At 36.5% G+C, this 26403-nt stretch overlaps 1 protein-coding gene across 5 annotated transcripts in view; it reads left to right on the top strand.

Annotated features, from left to right (window-relative positions):
• Nucleotides 1-26403, top strand: part of PLS3 (plastin 3) — a 100833-nt gene that overhangs the window by 44435 nt on the left and 29995 nt on the right. For 4 of the 5 annotated variants that reach the window (XM_033117697.1, XM_033117683.1, XM_033117693.1 and 1 more), the window contains exons 2-3: nt 15205-15290; nt 17913-17996. In XM_033117697.1, the coding sequence (XP_032973588.1) occupies nt 17924-17996 (73 nt within the window). In that variant the 5' untranslated portion in view covers nt 15205-15290; nt 17913-17923. The remainder of the gene's footprint in view (nt 1-15204; nt 15291-17912; nt 17997-26403) is intronic. The other variant, XM_033117696.1, reaches the window with a different exon arrangement.

The following is a 26403-nucleotide window of genomic DNA, read 5'->3' as shown; positions in this document are numbered from 1 at the left end:
TCCTAGGTTTTGATATAGTATTCTTCATCACAAGCAAAGAGGTTTTAGAATATAATTAATATGTACATTAAATATCTATAAAATTCTCGTCTGCAAGAATTCAAAAGAATGTTTTCAATATGACTAAATTGAATTGAATATTTCTATTACTGGGAAGTTGTTAACTTATTTTTAAATAGCTATTAAGCACACAAAAAAAAAGGAAAAGAGAAAATTTTACTTAAAATGGAGATATTTGACATTCTTCCAGGAAATGACACAGGATTGGGCCCCTCTTTGGATTTAAGTGACTCATAGGTATCAATGCTTGAAAAAAAAGATCAATCAGAATCAAGCTAGATTCTAGAATAGAATAATTTCCAGAAAGTGAAATCCTGGGATGTCTGTAGTTCGCTTTAAAATAATTCAAAGAAGAGGGGAGGGGAGGGCAAAAAGAGGGGTATAGGAAGCAATTGTGGGACAATCCTGATAAATGTAGAATCTGGATGATAGGTTTACGGGTGTTGTACTGTTTTCTCTTGCCTTTGCATATATTGAAAATTTCATAATAAAAAAATTTAAGTATAGCTTTTGTTTGGGGCAATTTACATTTATTTCTAAATGTTACATTTATTTATAAATTACAAGTTTGTCAAAACATAATTTGTTTGTATGTGATATGTATTATCGTAAAGGTGAAATGTGCTGCTTTCTTGATTGCCAAAACTGTTGCAAGTAAAAACCGTTTCTGGAAAAAACAACTTTCTGTTTGACTTTCAGCTATATTCAAAAGACAGGTTGCAAACATCTTGAGGAGTTTTGTAGTATCTTGAAGTATTAAACAACAGCTGATAGTTAAAGCATGCTAACAGGCCGATTGATTACATGTGAAGAATGTGGGAACATTATTATGTCTTGATTATTTTGTTCATAGCTTTCTCTAACAGAGTATGCATTTTTAAAACCTATTTAGCCTGTGTTATGTTTAAGTCTGTTCACTTTCTCTACTTGCCTCCATCAGAGTTTATTCAGCAAACATTTTAGTCGGTACTCATTGTGAACCAAGATACAAAGTCAAGTAAGGGGCCAACCCTGCTTTCAAGGAGCTTACAGACTAGGGGAGGAGATAGGGAAGTAGAAGGTCATCACACACCAAAAGGGGCTACAGGAATTGGGGAAGGGGTGTTACTGGTTAGCACCTATGACTCTGTAGTGCATCTCCTTTTAAACAAACAGAAAATTTGAGATGGCTTAGTTGTAGGTATTAGAGAAGTAAGAAGAAGGCTAAGATAGCTTAGCTTAAATGTGCAGTCCCCCATGCATGACTTTGCAAATACCAGCCATCTCTGCTCCCCTGCCCTTTTTAATAACCCTTCATAATTCTCTCAGGCAGCATACCTGCTGGAGATAGCAATCTCTTCTTCACATTAAATAGTAAGCTAATGTTTAACTCTCCTTAAAGTTTTTGGATGAATTCAGGGCAAAATTGCAATGATAGATAGGCTGCTCTTGGGGTTGGATAAAGGGTAGAATTAGCCTTCAGTCACTAATAGAGCCTTCCAAAGTTTATTTCTCAATTGACTTGGAATTTGAAACATTTTATCATGGAAATAGTAGATAAGGTTTTCCAGGTCAATTCACAAAGGTCTCTGAAATGGTATACTAATGTTACCTGGAATGTTATGTTTTTGTGTTCATATTATTTTAATCTAAATGAGTCGTAAAAGCATAGTTGCTAAATACCGGGGGTGCCAAAAACATGTATACACATGACTTGTATTCATCTTTTGTTATCAGTATATATTGAGTATCACAATTTTAATACAGTTTTTTCCTTTCTTAAAATGTGTATACATTTTTTGTCACCCTCTGTATATCCAGATTTATGTCCCATCAGCCAGTTGCTTTATTCTGTAGTCCCGAATACTGTATAACCTAACAGAATATATAACAGTACCTCATGGGAAAATACTGTCAGTTTCATTTGGCGTTATCTAGCAATGTCCCCTGTTTAGTTTTACCAATTTGCATATGAAATGTCAAGTAGAATTACCAGATCTAGGCTTGAAAAACAACCTTGATAAGTAAAGTATGCTGTATATGTTGCATATTGCTGTCAGAGAAGTTTGCTCTCCACATTGACTATAATAAGGAATTTTTAATAACACTGAGGTGCTAAAATAATGAATAGTAAAATCTTTTACTGTTTCTTCCCTCTGCTTTAACCTTTCCTAAACTTTTAGGACTGGGAACCTATGACCCGTGAGAGGGCATTTAGAGTTTGACTCACTTGTTTTGACTTTCAGAGTAACAAATCATTAAACTGAGAAAGATGCATATAACCTCTTAAGCTATTACAATTACTCCTTTACCAAGATTCCATTCAAGTTTTCTAGAAGGAAGCAAACAAAACTTCAAACCACTTGTTCCTTGAGAAAAATCAGTTGTAAGGTTACAAACTAATCATTAAACTATGGGTACCATAGCAATGGCATATCCATGAAAAAAAATCCTAAAATAAAAAATAAATCACATAGATACTTGAGTGTTTGGTTATGTTTATACTAAGACTAAGTTATTAGCACTGATACAATGGGACTGGGTACAGGTAACCCCCGTATAAAACAGCACTTCTATAACATGGTTTGAGAATTGGGGAAGCCCCTCGTACAACACGGCATCCTAGAACACGGTTTCACTCTAACACAGTTTGAGAATTAGAGAAATCCCCGAACAACACATAGTGTATGTAATAAGAGCTCTTAAGAGCAAAAGATATCTCATTTGAAATTAGGGAAATTCCTGAATAACACGGAACATAATAAAAGCTTTTAAGAGCAAAAGATATCTCATTTGAAATTTTTCATTCGAGTGTGGATTTCATATCAGATTTGACTGCAGAATTTTAAAATTTATTAGAATTTTAAATCCATTTTGTTTGTGGAGTATTAAGTTCAGAGGATGAGATATCTTGTCAAAAAGAAAACGCCCTTTGTTAATGGTGCTTAGAAGTGATGATGAAGAAAACATTTAATACATATTAATATATTATACTTTTGGTAAAAATTGCTTTAATAAAGATATTTCTCTTAATTATAAAAATATAATAGTATTTTTTTTTTAATTTTTAGAACCTAACCCCCTTTCTTGTACTAGTTTCTTGTTTCGTATAACACGGATTCACATAACACGGCACTTATAAGGAACCTAATAACCGTGTTACACGGGGGTTACCTGTATTTAACATTTAAGAGGCTGAAATTAAGCAATATTAAATACAATGAAGCAGAAGCCTCGTCATTTAGGAATGAATGTGCCACAAGAGAAGGTAAGCATTTGTGTCCTTATTTTTTAAAAGTATGGCCTGTTTTATTGTCAGTACCCATTTGACACCACTGTTTTGAAGACTGTAACTTAGAACTCACTCCATATATTGTCTTTACCGAACCTGTTGACTATAGTCTATATTTTTACACAATTACAGTTTTGGTGATTTCACTTCAAGGATTAAGTGAATCCCTTATTCTTTAAGTAATGAAAACAAGTTAGTATTAACTAGTGCGGTCACTATGTACATTTTCTGGCAACCATTCATATTTCTCAATATCATGATCACTTTTATTAGGAATGTTTAAATTATCTTCCATACACTACAATAGGCACAAGCCTTCTTTCCACAAAGCAGTGTGTAGCTTCTTTTTGTTTTTATGGTAAGAGTGGTTAATAACCTTCTTTCACACACACTATTTTAATTGTACATTAGCTTCACAGCTCTGTGTCCTAGGCAAAGTCCCTTAACTACCCTAGGCTCTTGATTCTTCCCTAATGAAATTTCAGTCATCACTGGTTATTGGACATACTGGGAATTATCCCTACCCTTGAAACATGGAAAGCAGTTGCAATATTTTTTGAGCCACGCCTCTGTTCCCAGCATCTAGTGATGGATTATTATTGTGGGAGTACAGGACAGGAAGATGAAGTTTAGACTCTGTTCTTGAGAAACAATCTTGAAATAGCATTTGCAGAACAAGTGGTTAGACAAGTATTTGTGAGTTGTTGATAAAAGAATGGTTCTCTTTTATGGGGAAGAGTATTCTCTTTGACCAAGTTTGAGGATCTGTGTGGAGGAGGCAGATGAACTGAATCAAGTAGGGTGGTAGATGTCCCAGCTGCACTGTCTTCACATCCACTTATATAACTATAGGTGGAAGCCTATAATTAAATCGTTAAATTTTGTGACAAGATTTTAAATGCTGTGGGAGTTGAAGAGAAAGAGCAGGGGGTGGAGTCATTGGGAAACATGGTTTGGGAGAGGATGAGGTTTCTGCTGAACCTTGAAGGGTGAGTAGAATTCGAAAAAGGGAAAGAAGAAGAATAAAGAGGAGGGCATTATAAATGTGAGAGGTGTATACAAAGAGAGGGGGTTCTTACTAGAGAGAGGGAAGGAAGGAGGGGCAGGATAAAACAAAAGGTACTGATATAGGAGTTAATAGGCCATGTTCAGGAAAATGGTTGTGATCAAAAAGCTAATTTTAAGTGTTGTTGAAAGGTAAAACCAGTTAGACGTGACTAGTAGGACCACTCTAAAGGACCTTGGTAAATAACGCAGAAATTAGATAATCTGTTTAGGCATAAGCAATTAATAGCTTCCTAAAAAGGGACTGTCATGATCAAAATGGTTGTAGGTACTATTTGTGGGTTATTTTTAATTCAAAAGATATTTATTAAGACTGCACTGTGTCCATGCATTATACCAAATGCTATGGTAAATGCAGAGATGAGTGAGCTGTATTCCTACTCAGTAAAATTATAGTCTTGTTGGGAAAATAAATTCATTCAATAAGTCTTTACTGAAGAGTTTAAATAGCATTAATGGTTGAGAATACTGACTTTGGTGTCAGGCAGACCTGGGTTTGAGACCTGGCTCTACCTCTTTATATGTGACCTTATGCAAGTTATTCAAATTCTGTAAGCCTATTTGCTCTTCTTTAAAATGGAAATAACAATATCATCTGGTTCATAGAGGTTTTCTGAGAAGCAACTTGCATAATGTATATCAAACATTTAGTATAGTCCATGTAAATAAGTCCTCCATAAATGTTAGCTGCTATAATATAAACTTACAATGATATGTTATTATATTGTCTTAATTATTATTATTACATACTTTGTAGACACTGTGATAGGGGCTGGGAATATGAAGATGAATGGGGTATATATGGTATCTTCCATCAAAGAACTTTGTATAATAATATTAAATGCTATCATTATGGTGACTATATTTTCCCATTCAAAAATTGGTACATATGATCTGAGAGTAAAACAGTTTTCCTTCTGCTTGTATTTAAATAGAAAAGCTCAAAGTATTTAACAGAAATAATACTTATGATGAGAGAAAACAAAGAACTTCATTAAGTAGGAAAGACAGGTTGAGGGAGAAAAGGATAAATACAATGATTATAACATTAAGCATTAATTGGCTGTATTCAGCTTGTTTTTTTTTCAATTACAATTGACATTCAATATATTAGTTTCAGGTGTTCAGCATAGTAGTTAGACTTTTACATAATTTATGAAGTGATCGCCCCGATTAGTCTAGTACCCACTTGGCACTATACACAGTTATTACAATATTATTGACAATAGGGAATGGAGTATCTTTATAGAGTGTGATTCAAGGGTGCAATGCATATAATGGGAAGTAACATTGGAAAGATAGGTGTGTCAATACAGAAAAGTATAGGGCCTTGAATATTGTGCTTACAAGTTGGGGCTTTCTTTTGCATGAAATATATCATAGATCTGCTTTTCAAGAAGTTAGTGTAAAGATTACATTTGAGACAAGACTGGATAGATCAGCTAAAAGGCTTTTGGAATAGGCCAGACATGAGGTGATAAAAGGTAAGATGAAAGAATCCAGAATGCTTAGTGATTTACTTCATACTCCCTTTGGTTTCTTGTGGCCAAACTTCAGTCTCAAATTTATAAGCCTGGTGTCATGAGGGATGTCATGCGTGGTCTCTGGTCCCTCTCCCCACATAGGAACGCAGGATATGGTGAGGCCAAAAAGGAGCACCCACGGAGCCATAGATAGGGGAGTCATACCACTATAGTCTTGCTCGCAGCTGGGTTGGAGACATAGGAAGCAGGAGCCAGACGATCCGCAACCTGCCGTCCACTTCTCTCTGCCAACCAACCTCACTTGCTAGCTGCACTCCGCTTCTCTCAATCTGTAATCCACACTCCACCACGCCATGCCACGCCACGCCAGGATGCCACACCACCACTCCACACCTTGCTAGCTTAGCCACGGCAGTTATATCAGTGGCTAATGGCTAACCAGTAACAGCCGATGGCCAACTAGTCACAGCTGATTACCATTTACTACCTGAGCCAGCACCTTTCCACGTGAGGCTGAGAGCCTGGAAACTGCACTCCTGGCTCTGTTCCCACACTTGGAGACTGAGGAAAGTGGGTAAGTTGAAAAGGAAACCTGATTTGGCAGGAGAGATATTTGAAAGGCAGGAAAATAATGTGGCAATAAGTTCAATTGTAGACACTCAGATTTTCCCAACTGGAGTCCTCCTCAGTGACCTTCTTTCTTGGCTAGAGGGTCAAGTCTAGATTTTGACTGTAACCCCTCTAAATTGGACCTGACCTTCTGTTCCAATTGTGTCTGTCACAAACCCTAGGCACAGTGCTCCAACCACACTGTCTTTCTCCAGTCCAGAATATCATTTTCTCTTTATGTCTCTGTGCCTAAAATTCCTTTACGAGTGATGTCTGAGCAATTCCTACTTGTGTTCTAAGATAAAGTTCAGAAGTTACCTTCTCTGGAAAACCTTTCCTGATGCCCACCACTCAATAAATATATCTATAATAGCATGATAGCACTAAGGTTATATGTTGTTTTTTCCATCTGTTTCCCCCACTAGACAGTAACTTCTATGAGAAAAGGGCACTTTGGGTCCTAATTCCTTATATCGGCAGCACCCAATACTACCAGGTACATACTAAGCCTTCAATTAAGACTTAACTATAAATGAATGAGTGGGTGAATATGGTAGACATTCAAGTTGAAATCTTCTAAAGTCATTCAGAAACACGGTACTGGAGCCTGAGCAATCCTAGTAAGAGTAAGTTGAGCTGTTGCTCACAGAGTGTTGACGCTTATCTGACCTGGAGACTAGTGCTGTTGACTTGCTTAATGAGGGAGGAGGCAGGGTGGTGGTTTCTGTTGGTAAAGGTAGGTATGTGAAGTGTGGGTGTTCCAAAGCCCTGCCTGTATTGGGATGGAGGAAGGGGATAAATGCACACCTTTTTTGTTGACCACTGTTGAATTGTTCACACATAGCAGTGACAGCGGTTGTTTTTTTTTTTTCATTTGTAGTAAAATAATATATTCGTCCATGTTTTGTCCACTCTGTTGCTGTCTTCATGATACGAGCTCAAGTATATGTTGCCAGATCTCTGACTTAAGCCTTGCTGTCCCAATTTTGTTTACCCATTATACTAGTGGCTGGGAGAGTCTATGGTGAATATACTGTGCAATTTTCTTTTAGATGCCTTCCAATTTCAGGGAAAAAAAATATAAAGTTCATGATCAACTCTTGATTATCCATGGAAGAGTTTCCCAATGTGTGTGCCCTGCCTCTTGGCCCACATGGTACTGAATGACACAGATTAGTAAATAGATTATTCAGTCAGCTGCATTCCTAAAGTGAATCGCCTTAGGGGATTGAAAACAGGCTCCCCTCCTCATCTTTTGTCAAATACCTTTCAGAATTTGAGTAATAGTTTCAGGTAGTTATTTGCAGATACACCTTTCTCAACAAAGATTTGTGTTTGGGAGTTTAAGTGTAGTTAAATGAGCCAGTGGAGTGGTTTCATAATTGCCGTATTGTTAGTCAAACTCCGTAATTAGGGATGACTTCATAGGCATAAGATTCCTCTATGGGTGACGCCCTGAATTCAGACCCAGTTGTACACCATATCCTTTTATGAAAAAACAAACAAGGTTTTGTTTGCTTTAGTTTTATTCCCTTATTTGAAAATCTGTTTTCCTATGTCTCTGATGTTTAGGGAGAGAGAGGGTTTGCTTTTTTTCCTGCTGCTTTTCCCTTTATGGAGGAAGCAAGCCTAGGAACTAGGGATAGATCAAAGTGCTTTGCAGATGAGAGAATTCAGAAAAATGCAGAGATGCTGGGAGCTTTTACTGTTGATTCGTATTTCATTTGGTAAATTTAAAATAGAAGGAAAATATGTTTGTTTTTTTAATATCAGTTCTCTCTGTCTCTCTGTGTGTGTGTGTCTCTCTTTCCATGTAAGTAGATTTCACTTTTGTTTGAAGACAGAGAGGGGAAGTCAGACTTTCTTTTTGCCTGAACTTTAAACTTTTTTATTCAGCAAGTAATAATTTACTTTTTACCTCTTCACCTTTTATTTGTGCAAATTACGAGTAATGTGACAATATTAACAAGATGTTGAAATATATAGTTATGGAAGGAGAACTGACTCTGGGTGGTGAGCACACAATGTGATATACAGATGATGTATTATAGAAATGTACACTTGATAAAAAAAGAAATGTACACTTGAAACCTATGTTTTACTAACCATTGTCACCCAAATAAATTTAATAAATAATTAACAAGCTGTTGGCTATTTTTTAAAGTGGTCCTGAAATATTTAATGTAAAATTTGTATTTTTTTTAAACTTTCATTTATTTTAAGTGTGTTTTTCCAGGACCCATCAGATCCAAGTCAAGTAGTTATTTCAACCTAGTTGTGGAGGGCGCAGCTCACAGTGGCCCATGTGGGGATCAAACCGGCAACCTTGTTTTTAAGAGCACCGCTCTCTAACCAACTGAACTAACCGGCCGACCCCTGTATTTTTTTAATTTTTTATTTTTTTTTAAATATCTCCTGGTTGCTTTTCAAGTTGTGTTTAGAAACTGGCCTTGTGAAGGAGCCAAATTGTGTCATGGGTAAAAGTGGCTGACAGGTTTTCTTTAGGCCTATCCTTCTTAAATTACTTTGACTAAGGCTTATAATTTTTATATATGAAGGAGATCTATTATACTCTGTAGTCAATAATTATAGGGCAAATGAGAACTTTTCATATATCCCAATTAAAAGGTTCTTAAAACTTATGCCTTATATTTATATAGCCTCTCACAATACTTAGGTATTCATTTATTCCCCATTTTCTTTTATTAAGGATTTGCAGTTGCTGTATAATACTTTATAGTTTACAATGTGCCTTCACATATGCCATCTTTAATTTTCATGAGGATCCTGGGGGAGTAGGTATTATTTATCACTATTTTCAAATGAGTCAACTGAGGCTCACAGAGATTAAATAAACTTGCTAATGGACACACTGCTAGGAAATAGCAGAACCCGGGCACTAAATTTATGTCTTCTGATTCCACATCCAACAGTCTTTCCATTATAACATCCTTGGGTGAGGAACAACACCTTGCTACAAGGGCTCAGGATTGAATGAAGTGTCTACAGGGCAATAGTGTTGTCAAATCCTGTTTTGCTTCATAAGCCCCAGTCTGGGCTGTTTTTGTTGCTTTGAGGAGTACAATGCCCCATGATGAGGAATAGAGCTTCTGTAGTTTTAATTTATAAGATTTTAATTTTTAGAAATCTGTTGATACTAACAATTGTCACCCCAATAAACTTTAATAAAAAAAATCTGTTGCTGCTACCTACCGACCTGGCAATCTTTCCTAAATTATTTAAATACGATGTTTTCTCCCAAGATAGTACTATTTGCTCAATTTCTTTAAAGATAGCCATCAAGACTATGAATAGTCTTAAGGACCATCCTTTTTTTATTTGTAGTGGGGAAAAATCTGCATTAAATAGTTGCATTAAATAGCTAAATTAAAAATTGTGATTTTTATCACCTAAAGCATATATCGTGAGCCTTTTAAATTTGACTTTGTATTTCGTAGTTTTATCTCAGGTACTTCAGGGTAGCATTTATCTATTTTCTTTCAAATAATTATAAATAAATGAAATTGAGTTTATTTTTAATATTGTTTTTATTTTTCAATTACAGTTCACATACAATATTATATTAGTTTCAGGTGTACAACATAGTGATAACCCTGATAAATCTAGTACCCATCTGACACCATACATAGTTATTACAATATTATTGACAGTATTCCCTATGCTATACTTTACATCCCCAAGACTATTTTGTAACAACCAATTAGTATTTCTTAATCCCTTCACCTTTTTCACCCAGCCCCCTCCCCGCCCTGACCCTCTTCCCAGCTGGCAACCATCAAAATGTTCTTTGTACCTGTGATTTTGTTTTGTTTGTTTATTTTGTTCTTTAGATTCCACATATATGTGAAATCATATAGTATTTGTCTTTCTCTGACTCACCCTACTCAGCACAATACTCTCTAGGTCCATCCATGTTATTGCAGATGGCAAGATTTCATTCTTTTTATGACTGAGTAATAGTCCATTACATACAAGTTCGGAAAATTAGGTTCACAAACTCATCCTAGAAAAACTGCTGCATACCTCATTGCTGAATATCATTAAGGTCACCTTCCAAGTAGTCTCCTTGGGAAGCTATGCACCGATGCCAGTGCCTAGTCCACCCTTCAAAGCAATTTTGGAACTCTTTTTCTGGAGTGGCCATCAGAGCTGTCATTGTATTATCCTTGATGTCCTGAATGTCATCAAAATGTCTTCCTTTCAATATTTGTTTGATCTTCGGACAAAGAAAGAAGTCATTGGGGTCAGATCAGGTGAGTAGGGAGGGTGTTCCAATACAGTTATTTGTTTACTGGCTAAAAACTCCCTCACAGACAGTGCCGTGTGAGCTGGTGCATTGTCGTGATGCAACAGCCATGAATTGTTGGTGAAAACTTAGGGTCGTCTAACTTTTGCAGCCCTTTCAACACTTCCAAATACCAGTAAAGTTGGTTAACTGTTTGTCCAGTTGTAAAAATTCATAATAAATAATCCCTCTGATAATCAAAACAGGTTAGCAACATTGTTGCAACAAGTTCACAAACTTAATTGTCAGGCCTTGCATATGTACCACTTTTTCTTTATCCATTCATTCATTGATGGACACTTATGATGCTTCCATATCTTGTCTGCTGTAAATAATGCTTCAGTGAACATACAGATGCACATGTCCCTTCAAAGTAGTGTTTTGGTTTCTTCAGATAAATACTTTTAAGTGGGATTACTGGATCCTTCTTTGTCTCTACTTATGTAGCCTTGGTTTTAGTCTATTTTGTCTGGTACAAATATTGCTACCCCAGCTTTTTTTTGTTAATTCATTTCCATTTTCATGAATATATTTTTCTATCCCCTTACGTTTAGTTTGTGTGTATCTTTCGATCTGAAGTAAATCTCTTATAGGCAGAGTCCTGTTTTCTTATCCATTTAGCCACCCTATGTCTTTTGATTAGAGCATTTAAACCATTTATTTACATTTATAGTAATTGTTGATAGATATGCAGTTATTGCCATTTTATTATTTACATTTTTTATCTTTTTGGGGGAGGTTCTTAAGTTCCTCTAAATTCCTTGTAATACTGGTTTGGTGGTGAGGAACACCTTTAGCTCTTTCTTGTCTGGGAAACTCTTTATCTTTCCTTCAATTCTAAATGATACTTTTACTGGGTAGAGTAATCTTGGTTGTAGGTCGTTGCTTTTCATCGCTTTGAATATTTCCTGCCACTCCCTTCTTGCCTGCAAAGTTTCTGTTAGAAATCAGCTGACAGTCTTATGGGGGCTCCCTTGTAGGTAACTAACTGCTTTTTCTCTTGCTGCTTTTAAGATTCTCTCTTTGTCTTTAACCTTTGGCATTTTAATTATGATGTGTTTTGGTGTGGGCCTCTTTGGGTTCATCTTGTTTGGGACTCTCCGCTCTTCTTGGGCTTGTATATCTACTTCCTTCACTGGGTTAGGAAAGTTTTCAGTCATTATCTTCAAATAGGTTTTCAATTCCTTGCTCTCTCTCTTCTCCTTCTGGTACCTCTGTGATGCAAATGTTGGTATGCTTTATGCTGTCCCAGAGGCCTTTTAAACTATCTTCTTTTTTTTTTTTTTTTTGGATTCTTTTTCCTTTTTTCTCTTCTGTTTGGGTGTTTTCTGCCACCTTACCTTCCAAATTGCTGATTCGATTCTCTGCTTTATCTAATGTATGTTGATTCCCTCTAATGTACTCTTTATTTCAGTTATTATATTCTTCATTTTTGACTGGTACATTTTTTTTAGGTTTTCTATCTCCATTTTTATGTTTCCTGTCTCTTTATAGAAGTTCTCCCTGAGATTATTGAGCATTCTTATAAGCAGTGTTTTGAACTCTGAGTCTGGTAGATTGCTTGTCTCCATTTTCCTTAGTTCTTTCTCTGGAGTTTTGTTCTGTTTCTTCATTTGGGATATGTTTTTTTCCTCCCCATTTTGGCTGCTTCCCTATGTTTGTTTCTATGATTTAGGCAGGGCTGCTATGTCTCCCAGTGTTAGTAGAGTGGCCTTATGTACTAGGTGTCCTGTGGGGCCCAGAGGTGGAGTCTCCTTAGTCACCTAAGCTGGGCGCTCCAGGTGTGTCCCTTGTGTGGGTTGTGTCAGCCCTCCTGTTTCAGTTGAGCCTTGGTTGCTGTTTGCATGTCAATAGGAAGGATTGACTCTCAGGCTGATTGGTTGTAAGGAATGGCTGTGACTGCAATGGAGGAACTATTGTGCAGGGGCTGACCCTACCAAGCAGGATTTGCTTTAGCAGAGCTCTGGTGCCTCCCAGTCTGCCCTTTGAGTGTGTCATCTGTGGAGGCAGCAGGGTGGTGCTCTGGTGCTGTCCGAAGTGGGCCACTGGGTGTGCAGGCCCTGAACCTCCTGGGAAGGCCCCCACTGAAGGCCGAGTTCAGCCACTGCCTGTGACCTGCCTGGGGCCACATGGTATGAGCCACAAAACAATCTGCAGATGGCCGCCACCTGTGCTGGGCTTGGAGGTCCCTGGGAGAGGCTTAGCTGTGAACCAAGGATGTCTGCCACCTGTGCCGGGCTTGGGGCTGCTTAGCAAGAGGTATGGGGCACACTGAGGCCAGATGCTGCTTCTTTGGGATTTAGAACTTACAGCTAGTGCGTCAGCAAGTAAGTCTGTGCACGGGCCCTTTAAGAGTAACTCCTGGGACTGCAGCTGCCCTCATCTCACTCAGCCACATTTCCGCTGGTTTTCACATCCAGAAGTTACGGAGTCTTCTCTCCCCAGCCCTGGAACCCTGGCCTGGGGAGCCTGGTGTGGGGCTGGGACCCCTCACTCCTCTGGGAGGACCTCCACAGCTTAGATATCCATCCTGATTTTTAACCACCACATATGAGTGTGGGACCAGCCCATTCCGTGTCTCTGCCCCTCCTACCAGTGTCGACATGGCTTCTTCTGTATGTCCGTAGTTGTAGGACTTCTGTTCAGCTAGACTTCAAGTGATTCTCAAGGATGGTTGTAGTTTAGTTGTAGTCTTGATGTGATCATGAGGGGATGCAAGCACAGTGCTTACCTACTCCGCCATCTTCACCAAAAATTAAATTGAGTTTATTTAAATGAAAGACTCCTAAATCAAACCATTCTGTTATCCTAGACCAAACTTTCCTGGAAATGTTGAGTTAGGGATATATGCATGTTCCAATTTTTAAAAAATTCTTATTCAGGTATGCCCCTTACTGTCTCCTGTAGAGGAAAATCTGAGTTGTAGATGTAAAAGAAGTCACTTTACGCTTTCATTAAGACAATTAGACAGGAATAAGAAATTAGAAAAATTGAGCTTATATGTTGGGGGTTTTTAATGCTACATTGTATTAATGTATTTTTTTAAGTAAACAGGTGCCTTGAAATCATTTCTATGAGATCTAAGTAGTTCCTGATTTTGCAGGAAGAACAAAAGTACTCCTTTCCTGGCCTACTAATTCACTTTGTGTTGAGTTATAATTATTTACATGTTTGCCTTTCCTAGATTGTAAATACCTTGAGGGTAGGAATTAGTCATCTAACAGGTGCCTAAAATACTGGTAAAGTTGTTTGAGGATAGAGGTGTATGTGTGTTGGAGAGGGGTATACAGAAGAGGGAAAGAGATTTTGCCCTGTTCAACCCTGCTGCCTTCCAAGGGTGGGAAGTGGAAGGATTTAGTCAGAACCCACCTGTCAGCAGGAATGAAGGGTGGGTGACGGCGGGAGTTACCATATTTTGCTGTGTATAATGGGCACCCACGTTTTTGGCCCAAACTTTCGGGGGAAAAAATCTTTCATTTTAATTTATTAATTCAAGTTTTTATCTGTTTACATTTAGGTACTTGTTTTTTGTATTATAAAGGAATTTTAGTGTTTAGCTTTTAACGTATTATGGCACAAGAAATTTTATGTAACAAATAATTACGAAACACAAGAACAGATACAAGGTTCAAGAAATTTTACATACCGGTAACAAATTTAAAGACATTTACGTACCCTAGAAGGCCAAGACCTCGTTGTCATTGCAAGTTCATCATAAGTTCAACAAAAACAATGATCCCATTCCAGGGTACTATTTTGCATACGGATATCATTATTGATTTCTAGAGTTACACTTTTAACTCATAAGCATAAACAAAAGAATTAAAAACATTTATATAGATACAGAATTAGTAGTACCCATGTGTAATGTACATTTTTATTTTTTCCTCACAAATTTGGGCAAAAAAAGTACATTATACATGACAAAATACGGTATGTCCAGAACCATCTTTGTCTAATTTTCTTTTATATAGTAGTGATAATGGTAGTATGAGATTAAAATTAAATGTATTTTTTTAAATTCACATACTTTAGATTATTCCTGACTCACAAACTGCCCAAACTGGAAAGGACCTTCAGAGATAAAGGAGAGACAACATGTTTTGGATTTTCTGAGGCAGTCTCATTTTCAAACTTTCTGTGCCATTGTTCTGTATGGTATAATTCTTGGAGATAGGTAATAATTTCATATTGAAAACATGATTACTTAAATTATGCATAAATAAAATTAGAGTAAACCCTATATAGTATTTTTGTAGTCAGAAATGTTGACCATCATATTACTAAAATATAGAATGCTTTTTAAAAGTTCTACCATTGGGTTGCAGTTTAACTTACAAAAAAATTTTTATGCTTAATCTTTAAAATGTCTGACTTCATATCTAACTGAAGATCTTTCTTTACCTTAGAGGTCCTGAGACTACTCTGAAAAGTATTTTTACCCAACTGATCTAGTGAGAAGTTGTCTGTCTTTAGTGGCATCTTAACACCATAGGTAAGAAAAGTTTACATGTGTAAACAGGCAAGTTCTGATTTATGTTTTTTAAAAGTCTTTTTTAAAATACCAGTCATTTTAAATGTCAATTGCATTATGGTGGAAACTTAGCTAATAGTATAATATGGTCATTTTAAAACTTCCCAGGGATTTGAGAAATGTGGGCTTGCATTCCAGTTTCATGGCCCCTCTGAGCCTATATTATCTAATAAAATATGGGGTAAGAATATTTACTTCATAAGGTTGTTATGAGGGTTCAGGGAATTAATATGAATATGAATTTATCCAATGTAGTGCTTGGTGCATAGTTGTTGAATGATGAATTTATTAAAGTACTATTTTATTGAGTACTTTACTATGTGCCTGGGACTGTGATAAGTTCTAGAAATGACGACTATGGCTGTGACAAAGACAGATGTGGCCCAGCTCTCTCTTGAGAGCTTCTCTCTACTGAGTATTAATTAGGCTTAATGTCAAAAGATGAGTTGGTGAGTAGTTTTTAAACTTTCAATAAAACTGTCTAAAAGGGATAAATATAAGACCTCAAATTTGTATTTTGTACTGTATATTTATTGAAATTTAACACATAGGATACTTAATTGAAAAGGCAATACATTTAGGACAGTGAAACTATTTTTTTTTGATACTTTACTGGTTGATATGTGTCATTATGTAGTATTTGTCAAACCCCATATAATATATTAACACCAAGCATGAACCTAATGTAAACTATGGACTTCGTGTGATTATGATGTGTTAGTGTAGGTTCATCATTTGTAACAAATGTACCACTCTGGTGCAGGATGTTGATAATGGGTGAGGCTCGTATGTGAGGAGAAAGGCATACATGGGAACTAAACTCTGTACTTTCTGTTCAATTTGACTGTGAATCTAACTGTTCTAAAAAAGTGAAGTCCTGGGGCGGCCAGATGGCTCAGTTGGTTAGAGTGCGAGCTCTGAACAACAGGGTTGCCAGTTCGATTCCCACATGGGCCAGTGTGCTACGCCTTCCCTAACTGGATTGAAGACAACAAGCTGCCGCTGAACTTCCGGATGGGTGGCCAGATGGCTCAGTTGGTTAGAGTGTGAGCTCCCAACAACAAGGTTGCCGGTTTAATTCCCAAATGGGATGGTGGGCTGCACCCCCTGCAACTAAAGATTGAAAACGGCAACTGGACTTGGAGCTGAGCTGCACCCTCCACAACTGGATTGAAGGACAACTACTTGGAGCTGAAGGACCCTGGAGAAACTCACTATTCCCCAATATTCCCCAATAAAATTTATTTTTAAAAAAAGTAAAGTCCTTAAAAAAGATTAAAAGAAAAAAAACCAAAGCCAATAAAAGGCAACACATAATTGTTTTCATTTCCTTATCTCCAAAAATTGTTAATAGGTTTGTGTTTGGGGATTATCCATTGTGATACAGACCTCCTTTCTCTATTGCAGGGCTCATTAAGGTTAAGATCATAACTATTGTGTGTCGAGAGGCAAAATCAAGAATATTATATTATTGATATTAAGGATATAAAATTATTTCCACAAATTTTTACTGACAAAATCCAAAATATAATAATAATTGAGTACTTTTTTTGTAATACAGGTCTACGGATGAAAAGAATGGAATTTTCGGGGGAGGATAACATTTCACTTAATTGGAGTTCAGAGTTAATGTGTCTTATCATCAAAATTGACTGCAGATGTTTACTTATCTATAAAAACATACTTGGCTTGTGGGGCCATAGAAAAACAAGTGGTGGTTCAGATTTGGCCTATAGGCCATAGTTTGCCAAACCTTGCTCTATTTGTGAAATTGGTAAAATAGGACCAAAGCAGAAAGGGTGTAAACTCAAATAAGTTATGTGCACAAGGATATGTTTATTGGTACACATTTGTATATACTTCTGTATCAAAGCCAAGTATAATTTGTTTTAATTGACTCCTTTAATGGGAGTGATTGGTAGGTGTTAATATGCTATTTAAAAATCAGTGTTTTCACAATGAATGATTTTAAAGTGGTTCATTGGGGAAAAAATGGTAACTGTGAGATGATGGATGTGTTAACTAACTTTACTGTAGTAATCATTTCACAATATACATATAAATCATCAAAACTTACACAATATTATATGTGTAATTATATCTCAATAAAGGTGGAAAAGTGGAAATAAAACAGTAAGATAGATGATAGATAGGTAGACAGACAGACAGACAGATAGATAGATAGATGGCTTAATGGAAAAGTTGTATTTTATACGAATCTTTGGTCATGTAATTTCGACTTTTAGTTATGGCACATATAACCAAGAATTTCTATTAGGTATCTTTTTCCCATCATTGCCGGGTACCTTGGCTCTTCCTTATACTCTTTTAATGTAGTGTAGAATTTTGTCCTTGAAAGGAAGATTCAGAAATATTTTTTTCTGAGTAACTGTTGGTAAATGATGAGTTCTCATTTGTTTTTTTTTAATTTCGGCTGTAGCTACTAGTATGGGAACCTATTCAGCTGATTTTGGTAGTTTGCAATTATGTTTAAATTCCTAAGATGAGCATTTTGCAGGACTGCTTATAATATATTCATCACAAAAGTTTTTAAAGTCTGAACCCTTTTTGGTTTCTCTTTAGATCTTCCATAAATGGATGAGATGGCTACCACTCAGATTTCCAAAGATGAGCTTGATGAACTCAAAGAGGCCTTTGCAAAAGTTGGTAAGTATTTTTGTAGTTTAACTATAGTAAAGCAATCATTATTTGGCCCTAATTGAAGTTATTTCTTTAAATAATTACATGAACAGTTAAATCACGAACCTTAGGGCAAGATAGTTAACATCGATGGGGTAGTAAAGTTTTAGAAGCTACACTTGAAACTGTATTACTTCTAATTATATCTAGTATCTAATATAGTCAAAGGTTTTTGGTTCGGAGTCCCAGTCCTTAACTGGGCCTGCTGTGGCCCCTGAAATTTTTAGACAAACTTTGTATTGTTATCATATTTGATGTATCATATTTTTCTTAGGAGAGAATTTGGAGCTTTCAAAGGGATATGTGACCCCTGAAAATGTTAAGAACCATAAATGCTGTTTTACCTTTCCCTATTTAGCTTGGCTTTATTGCCTTTCTCATATATCTTCAGTGCCTTTGCAATAACGCAGACTGTTCTACCTTTGCATTAACTTACAGCATCAGTATAGGTTGGGAAATCATAGCATGTCATTTGGTTCATCTTTTAACATCATACAACATGTCTTAGGATTTAGGAGATATGGAAGTATAGTATTTAGCAGATATGGAAGTAGTTTATATAGTATTTACATTCCAAATTTCAGTGCGCAGGTCAAGTCAATAGAAGATAACGAGAATATGGTAAAAACTGATTATTGATGTGTTTACTCACGTGAGTCAACATGTGCTTAGAGAGGTAGACTATTACTATTTGGTATCTCCTTGATTAAAGGATATGAAGTTGGATCATAATGAGTTGTTATTTAAATCAGAATGTACTCTTTGGCCTATGTTGAAAGTCCCATTAGTGAAAAGTAAGGATGGGTACATCTCTATTCCTATACATTTATAATTAACATTTTCTATGAAGGCATTTAGTAGTAATCGCATGCCTTGGGAAGAATATTGAGCCCCAGGCACAGTCACTATTCATAATCCCATCAGAATTCTAACTAAAAAAAAAATCAAATAATCCAGAACCTAACAGGATTCATCTTTCAGTGTTGGCTGAATTAGGCTGTTAAACAGCCTAGTTTGTTTCTTTATGAATTAAATTTTGGGGTAAGGACCATGACTTATTATTGCTATTGTTCAATCTTCAAGCCCTTACCTCCTCAAATAAATGTTTATCATTGAATACAGGCCTTGTTCTCTTGAGCAGCATTCTTGAAATATTTGTGTGAATAATATTTTTTAAAAATTAAAGATAAGGGGCGGATGGGTGGCTCAGTTGGTTAGAGCGCAAGCTCTGGGCAACAGAGCTGCTGGTTCAATTCCCATATTGGCCAGTGAGCTGCGCCCTCCACCACTACAATGAAGTCAATGAGCTGCCACTCAGCTCCTGGGTGGCCAGATGGCTCAGTTGGTTGGAGCGTGCGTGGGCTCTCAACCACAAGGTTGCCGGTTCGACTCCTGCAAGAGATGGTGGGCTTTGCCCACTGCAACTAACAATGGCAACTGAACCTAGCTGAGTGCACCCTCCACAACTAAGATTGAAAGGACAACAACTTGACTTGGAAAAGTCCTGGAAGTACACACCGTTCCCCAATAAAAATAAACTTTTTTAAAAAATTAAAGATAGTTCAAATATGTTTATCTGATGCAACTAGAATACTTTTATCAGTAAAAGAGCTTAATTGCTCCTTAAAAGCTTAATGATATAAATAGGATTGACCAATTAACTCCATGGAGGAAACAGGATTAAACTGCACTAAGTGAGGGATCAGTTATAGAGTTTGGACTGCAAGAAAGGCTCATTGTTGGAATCACTGTCTTATTTTAAATCATATATCTTGGAGAGTTTAGGGTTGGCAAACGGCTTCCCAAAGGTAGGAGATTTGACCATATGTCTCATTGGAGTCCCTACCGGGCATACATTCCTAATATATGCAGACTTTTATTAGTCTATATTCTGTAAATAGGAATTCTGGAGTTCAGAATTTCTGCCTGTTCTGCATTTTATGCTTTTGTATTCCCCCTTCAGTATCTAGCTCAGTGTTACACATGTAAGATTCTCAATAAATATTTAGTTAATTGAATCCCAAGGAATTATACATAGTCTTTTGATGTACTGGGGCTTTATCATCAACTGTAAACTCAGTAGGGCCATTGTTATGAAGATTTTCATCATGGTGGAATTTATTACCAAAGATTTTGGCCATTACTTTATAGCACATAAGATTTATATATACTTTTCAGCATAATGAAGGCTTGTGTGTACTCTTTTAGAAAAGACCCAGTTGAATCTTTTAATTTTCCTTTAAAATCTTTGTAGTTTTTTAGTTGTTAGTTATGGAGCCCTCAGGCAACTGTCAAAGGTGGTATGGAAGTCTTTATTTTTTCTTCATTAAGGGAAGCTTGATTTTAAAAATAAGTTCTGTAACTTATTCTCCTGTCAGGGGCAATTTTTTCTTATTTTGGGGGGGAGGGTAGTGAGGATTACTTTGTCTCAGTTCAATTGTGACAAAATATGGAAATTGTTATATGATTTTTTCCCATCTATTAACAGTAATGGCCTTGATTGTCTCTTTAGAAATTCAACAAAATCTTAGTGTATGGAGAAAATCTCTGTAATTACCACTAATCATAGGTTTTGTTCAATCAATTAGTAGTGCTTTGAAACTCTCTTTACTAGCAATAAATCAAGTATTAGGATTTAAAATTCTCCTTTCACTCACTCTCTGCACCTGCTTAGTGTTAAGCTCCAAACAGAATATTTTCATTTAATTATTTTACTTTTCTCACCATTTGTTTCCAGTATTTCCCACTGGGATAGCAGAAGCCTTGGCTCTCATTGTTTTCCTACTTCATAATGTTTCTGTTTTAATTCAAATGCAATGCTGTGTAAGTTCTTTCTAAAGAAGAATAAACAAAACTTTCAGAACACATAGGAAGTAAATATTTACCAACTAGAAAATGTCTTTTACATTCTGAGACTTTAATCTTGTTATGGAAGCTAGAGGTCATTGCGTGATTACTTGTAATAAAGATAAAGTCATGTAATGTAAATCTTCAGATTGGCTTTAAAGTCCTGCAAACACTTCTGACTTTTTTCTCTCCTAAGGAATTGTTCCTGAGCTTTGGGGTTTTTTTAAACATGAATTCAGCAGTTTGGAAATAAAAGAATAATGGGGTTTCTTAAATAACTAGGAATAGTGTGGGTATATTCCTTTGACATTGCTCACCAAACTGAGCTAAAAAAAATGTTGGTTATGGTGATTGTAGCTGTATCAGATTTTCTCATTTCAGGAAGTTGAGTTGTTTCAAATGACTTGATATTCTCTAGTATATAAAAATCACATCCGGATGATGCCACAAAAAGTCTGGTGGTTTAGTTTGATTTATTCTTAGTAGTCAATAAAACTATACGAGTGCATATTTGTTTAATTATGACTTGAAAAATAAAAACTAAAACCCAACTGAAAAAGTAAACCAACCAGTGCTCTTTTACTGTGCCATCTGCGTAAGTATTGATGGACTAGTATTAGAAATGAAGGTCTTGAGATAGTCTGAAAGCCATGTTTTGACAACGTGGAAGATAAGAGTACAAATGTGTGGGGGTGTGGGGAAGAACAAGAGCCACACACGTGTGAGAGAATGTGCTCGTGTGAGTGTGTGTGTTTAGTTGTGTATGCATTTTTAAAGTGGGAGAATGGCAGCAAGTGATAAAATGATGGTCCAACTGCTGGAAATTTTGAGTTGGAAAAAGATTGCTAGACATTTTTGATTGCCTGGTCTCAGCTCTCTAACTTTGTCCATCCTTCAGCTGTACATGACCTCCACTTTAGGGGATCCACTATTAGAATTCTTTAGCTGGGACCCATTAAACTGCGTCTTAGATTTGCTGGAATGAGCTACCTGAAGAGGTATAAGCTGGGAAAACCCATGTTTAGGTAAGCATCTGGAGATGTTTAACAGCTGCCTTTTCTAAAATTTTAATGCCAGTGAAAGCTTGACTTTACTGCTTAGATGTTAGGGTGGAACATAATCTAAATTCTGCACCAGTCTTTTGACTGAGTCTTTTAAATCAGTGTATCATGTGCTTTCATAGGCATTCAAAATTGTGTGTGTATGTAAGTCCATTGTTAGACATATAGATTCCTATTGTCATTTTTTAGAGCAAAAAATGTGGAATATATTGGTTAAACGAAATGGAACTTTTAAACCCAGCTTTTCTGAAAGGAAGTGCATCTGCACTTGATTTGTTTTCTTCTGTAAGTCCTAATGAGCACTGTCCGGAGTGGGGTAGTAAAGAAGTTGCATCTGTGTTGCAGATGAGGACACACATATTTGACCTCTTTATAAAGAAAGATACTAGATTTAGACAGATTCAAGGATGGTTAAAGCAACACACACACACACACACACACACACACACACACACACATCCTGGGGTCAAACGAAATCCCAGTCTTTCTTACTGTCAGATTTGTAAGACCAAGTAACACCCCAAAATATGCATTTGAAGTGATTGCCCCACATACCACTTGGACATGGGCAGTGTAAAACAGCAGCTAAAATCAAAACCACTTGAATTCTGGCTCGGCTTTCTCCAGACAAGTACTTAAAATAGCTTAAATAACAGGATGCAAGGGGAGGGAAAACATTTCCTTTTAAGGATGTGTATTCTTGGTGTGATTCAAACTTCTGCAGGAACATGGCTGCATAATAAGTTTATTTACTTTAAGGTTACTTGGGGGAGGGTGTTGGGAGAGTTAACTGGCAGTTAAAATAATACTTGGTAAAAGAGCATAATGAGGTTTCTTTTAAAACGGAATGCAGATGTGAACCTACATGTGTCATCAGAGAGAGAGGAGAAAGGGGGGTGGAGGGAGGAAGGGAAGGAGGGAGAATCTGTTGTTACCAGCAGTTGGTTCCTTTCTGACGAATTCAGTAGCCAATATGAAAGACGAGCCTCTTTGGTGCAGCATAGGGGGCTCTTAGTGATTATTTTTTAAGTATAGTGATTTTTTATTTTAATTTTTATTTATCTATTTAAATTAGTTTCAGTTGTACAAAACAGTGCAATAGTTAGACATTTCACCCCTCAAAAAGTGATAACCCCCCTCCCCCACCCAATCTGTTGCCCCTCTGACATCGTATATAGCTGTTACAATTCCATTGACTCTATTCCTTATGCTATACTCCATATCACGTGACTATATATATATTATAATTGACATACAATATTATCCAGCTTCAGCTTCAGGTGTACAGTGCAGTGGTCAAGCATCTACACCATCCATGAAGTGGTATCGCTAATAAGACATGTTCCCATCTGACACGCTACAAAATCTTTACATTATTATGTTCCCCAAACTGTCTTTCACATCCCCGTGGCAATATTGTAGTTAGCAATTTATGCTGTCTAATCCCTTCCCCTTTTTCCTCATCCCTACCCCACTCCCTGCTAGCAACCATGTTTTTCCTCCATAGTGATTTTTTAAAAAAAAATAGAATACTTTGTTATTTATTGAAATTTAGCACTTTACTTTCTGTGGGAACTTTGTTCAGTGGGTAGATGGAGTTTCTTTTTCCCTGCCTCCCATTAATGTCTGCCCATACTGACCATATTTTCTGGACCAACAAGCTAAGACATGTGCTTGCAGAAACATTGAGAATGCTCTAGATAACATAGGCTGTATGATAATATCTACTCTATCAGGTGGTTAAATATATGATGCTGGAACACAAGTCTTCGAAATGCAGAACCCGTTCCACCCCGTGCCAATGTATAGTTAATGAAGAAGTGGCAAATGAGCCATAAAGGGATTCCAGAATATTGGCAGCTTTAATGAGAAAATCAGGGACTGTCATCCTGCCAGGAGGTTGTGATTTTAGTTTCCAGTTGTTAAAACTGTTTTCAATCTAGGTCTGTGTTTTTTGGGTCAATTTATTATTAAATTCTCATCTTTATGTCAAAACTCAGGAAAGGAAAGTTTCACCATCAAACATAGTTTTGAGCGCCTGCTTAATAATGTCACTGATGAGATGGAAGCTTTCTAAAATGCCACTTTTAATTTAAATGTGAGAATGAGACTGGGCTGTCTCATTTTCTGGCTTTTCAAATCACAGCACATAGATCTCCGATACTGTTTAAGGAGTGGATGTGTGTGTGTGGTGTGTGTGTGTGTGTGTGTGTGTGTGTGTGTGTGTGTGTTGGCTGGGGATTGGAAATAAAATTAGAGTAAAACTCTTTAAAAATAATCGCACACAATTTTGTCTTCCAGCTGGGAGATTTTGTAAAATTAATTGCAAGCTGCATTTTTAGGTTCTCTCTGCCATCTTATTGAAATTGTTTTCTTCAAAAGATATGATTTAGGAGCTCTAAGAAAGGATTGCTATAATTTACTAGGACTAACACTAAAATGCCTTTAATCACAGAAGATAGTAAAAGCTAGATCTGCTGATAAAATAGGGGAAAATAGCAGAATAGGTAAAAGTTTTAAAATATGTAAAGCTAGATGACACATGTTCAATGATTCTTTTCCCATCTCAGAAAAGATATAGGATAGATACTCCAAGTGACTCAAAAGTTTTACAAGGATTTTGAAGCCATGGTTTCAAGTAAAAAACCAAGATGCTCTGTCTGATTAATCTCTGTTTCTGGTATCTAGATCAGGGTCTGCCACAGAGTAGATACTCAGTTTACTCTGGAGGTTGACTCATACTAAACTAGTGCACGTGGGATTTCTTAACAAAGTAATTTTCTACATTTAGAATGAGAGAGTTCCAGACCTGACAACCATCCCTGGTTGTCTACTTGGGTACTCCTTGGTGGGTGTGTTCACTTAGAAAACCAAATTACAGATCTGAAGGCTGCTGAGTGGGGACAGGATTCTAACAAAGGGAATGAGGTTGAATGTTGTTTAAGGGATATTTCTGTCATGGTTTCTTGATGGAATTGCCATTCAGTCTTGTAGTGCTATTTATGTATTTTTTGTGATTGTTGTTTTTTTTATTTATTTTGTTTTAAAAATGCTCATTACATTAGAGCACTCTTAATACTTGAGAATCAATGATTCTACAAAAAGTATTTTTCCCATTGCTTATTATATGCAAGGTACTGTGCTACATATTGGGGTGGGAGATAAAAAGACGTGAAGAATCTTTATCAAGGGATATGCCACCTAATAAAGTTTGTGGTGTACGGAGAAATTCTTATTCCTCCAACCCCCCTTTAAAATGTTCCTGTCAATTACTAAAAGCATCTATTATTACTACTCTTTGAAATGGAATTTCCACATGTGGTTATTTTATATTAGTTATATTTTAGGGTGGCTACTTCCTGACATCATTTAATCACATCAGTGAGCTTCTAAGGAATGCTCAGGAGAGGTTATTTCAGATAGGGTTCACACAAGTGGTAGTTCTCCCCACTGCCTACACCTCTATTCTGCCTAATTCAAATAAACTGCCAGATAGACTAGACTCTCAGGGATTGGTTAGTTTCATGTAGCTTTGAATTCACGGTATTTCTCCAATGTTTATTTTTAAGCATCTTTACCTTCCACTTCTATTATATCACTGTGAATACAAAAAGAACAATTAAGCACTTGTCATATGCTAGGTCTAAATTGTAGTCAATGACAAGTTTAAATTATGCTCAGATATGTCATTTCAAAAGTCAGGGAAAAGTAGAATACATTTAAAAATATTTTTCTATCAGAAATTGCTAAAGTGTACAAAGTTTTAATATTTGTAAGGATTAAGCTATCTCCTTTAATAAAGGTGTCATAAAAATGAAGGACTGTTACATTTAGATAATGAGGTTTAGCAATGATGAGAATGTTATTACTCTGTATTTATCTTTCATATATATTATGATTTTATCTCATTTTTTAAAAAAAGTGTGTGTGGTTTATGAAGTCCTGTGTACTTGAGCTTAGAATCAGTGTGTTAGAGCCAAAAAGGAACCTTAGAGATCATTTGACCCAAAGCACACCTTTTACAGATGAGAAAACTAAGACCGAGAATTGTGCAAATGCAATCCTGGGTCACATTACTCCCACTTGTGTCCTTTCGACTGTGCTGTGTTTCTTTCATCATGCCCCAGTAGCACTGAGCTCTATTTTAACTTTTTAAAGGAATGGGAGAAACAGATCAGTATATACATGGGAGAAGTGTATTTAAATCCAAGTATTTCATTCATCAAAAGTTGCTAAAATCCTGCCGCAGTGCCTTGTGGATTACTTTGTTCTTTTTAGCGGCTGCAGATGTTGTTGTTGGATTTACTTCCACATATAAAAACTTTACTGATAAAGTGTTTGATGTACAACCTTTTATAAATTCAAAGCAAAGAAAGTGAAGATGTGCCCTAGGGGAATTAAGTGTTTTGCCTTGAAGGAAATATAAGTGATTTTCAGAAGTGTTGGGTAGTTTGGGGATGTTTTAA

This window comes from Rhinolophus ferrumequinum, chromosome X, assembly GCF_004115265.2.
Source record: "Rhinolophus ferrumequinum isolate MPI-CBG mRhiFer1 chromosome X, mRhiFer1_v1.p, whole genome shotgun sequence".
NCBI lineage: Eukaryota > Metazoa > Chordata > Mammalia > Chiroptera > Rhinolophidae > Rhinolophus > Rhinolophus ferrumequinum.
The sequence above is the reverse complement of the archived record's forward strand: the minus strand, read 5'-3'. Positions and strand labels throughout refer to the sequence as shown.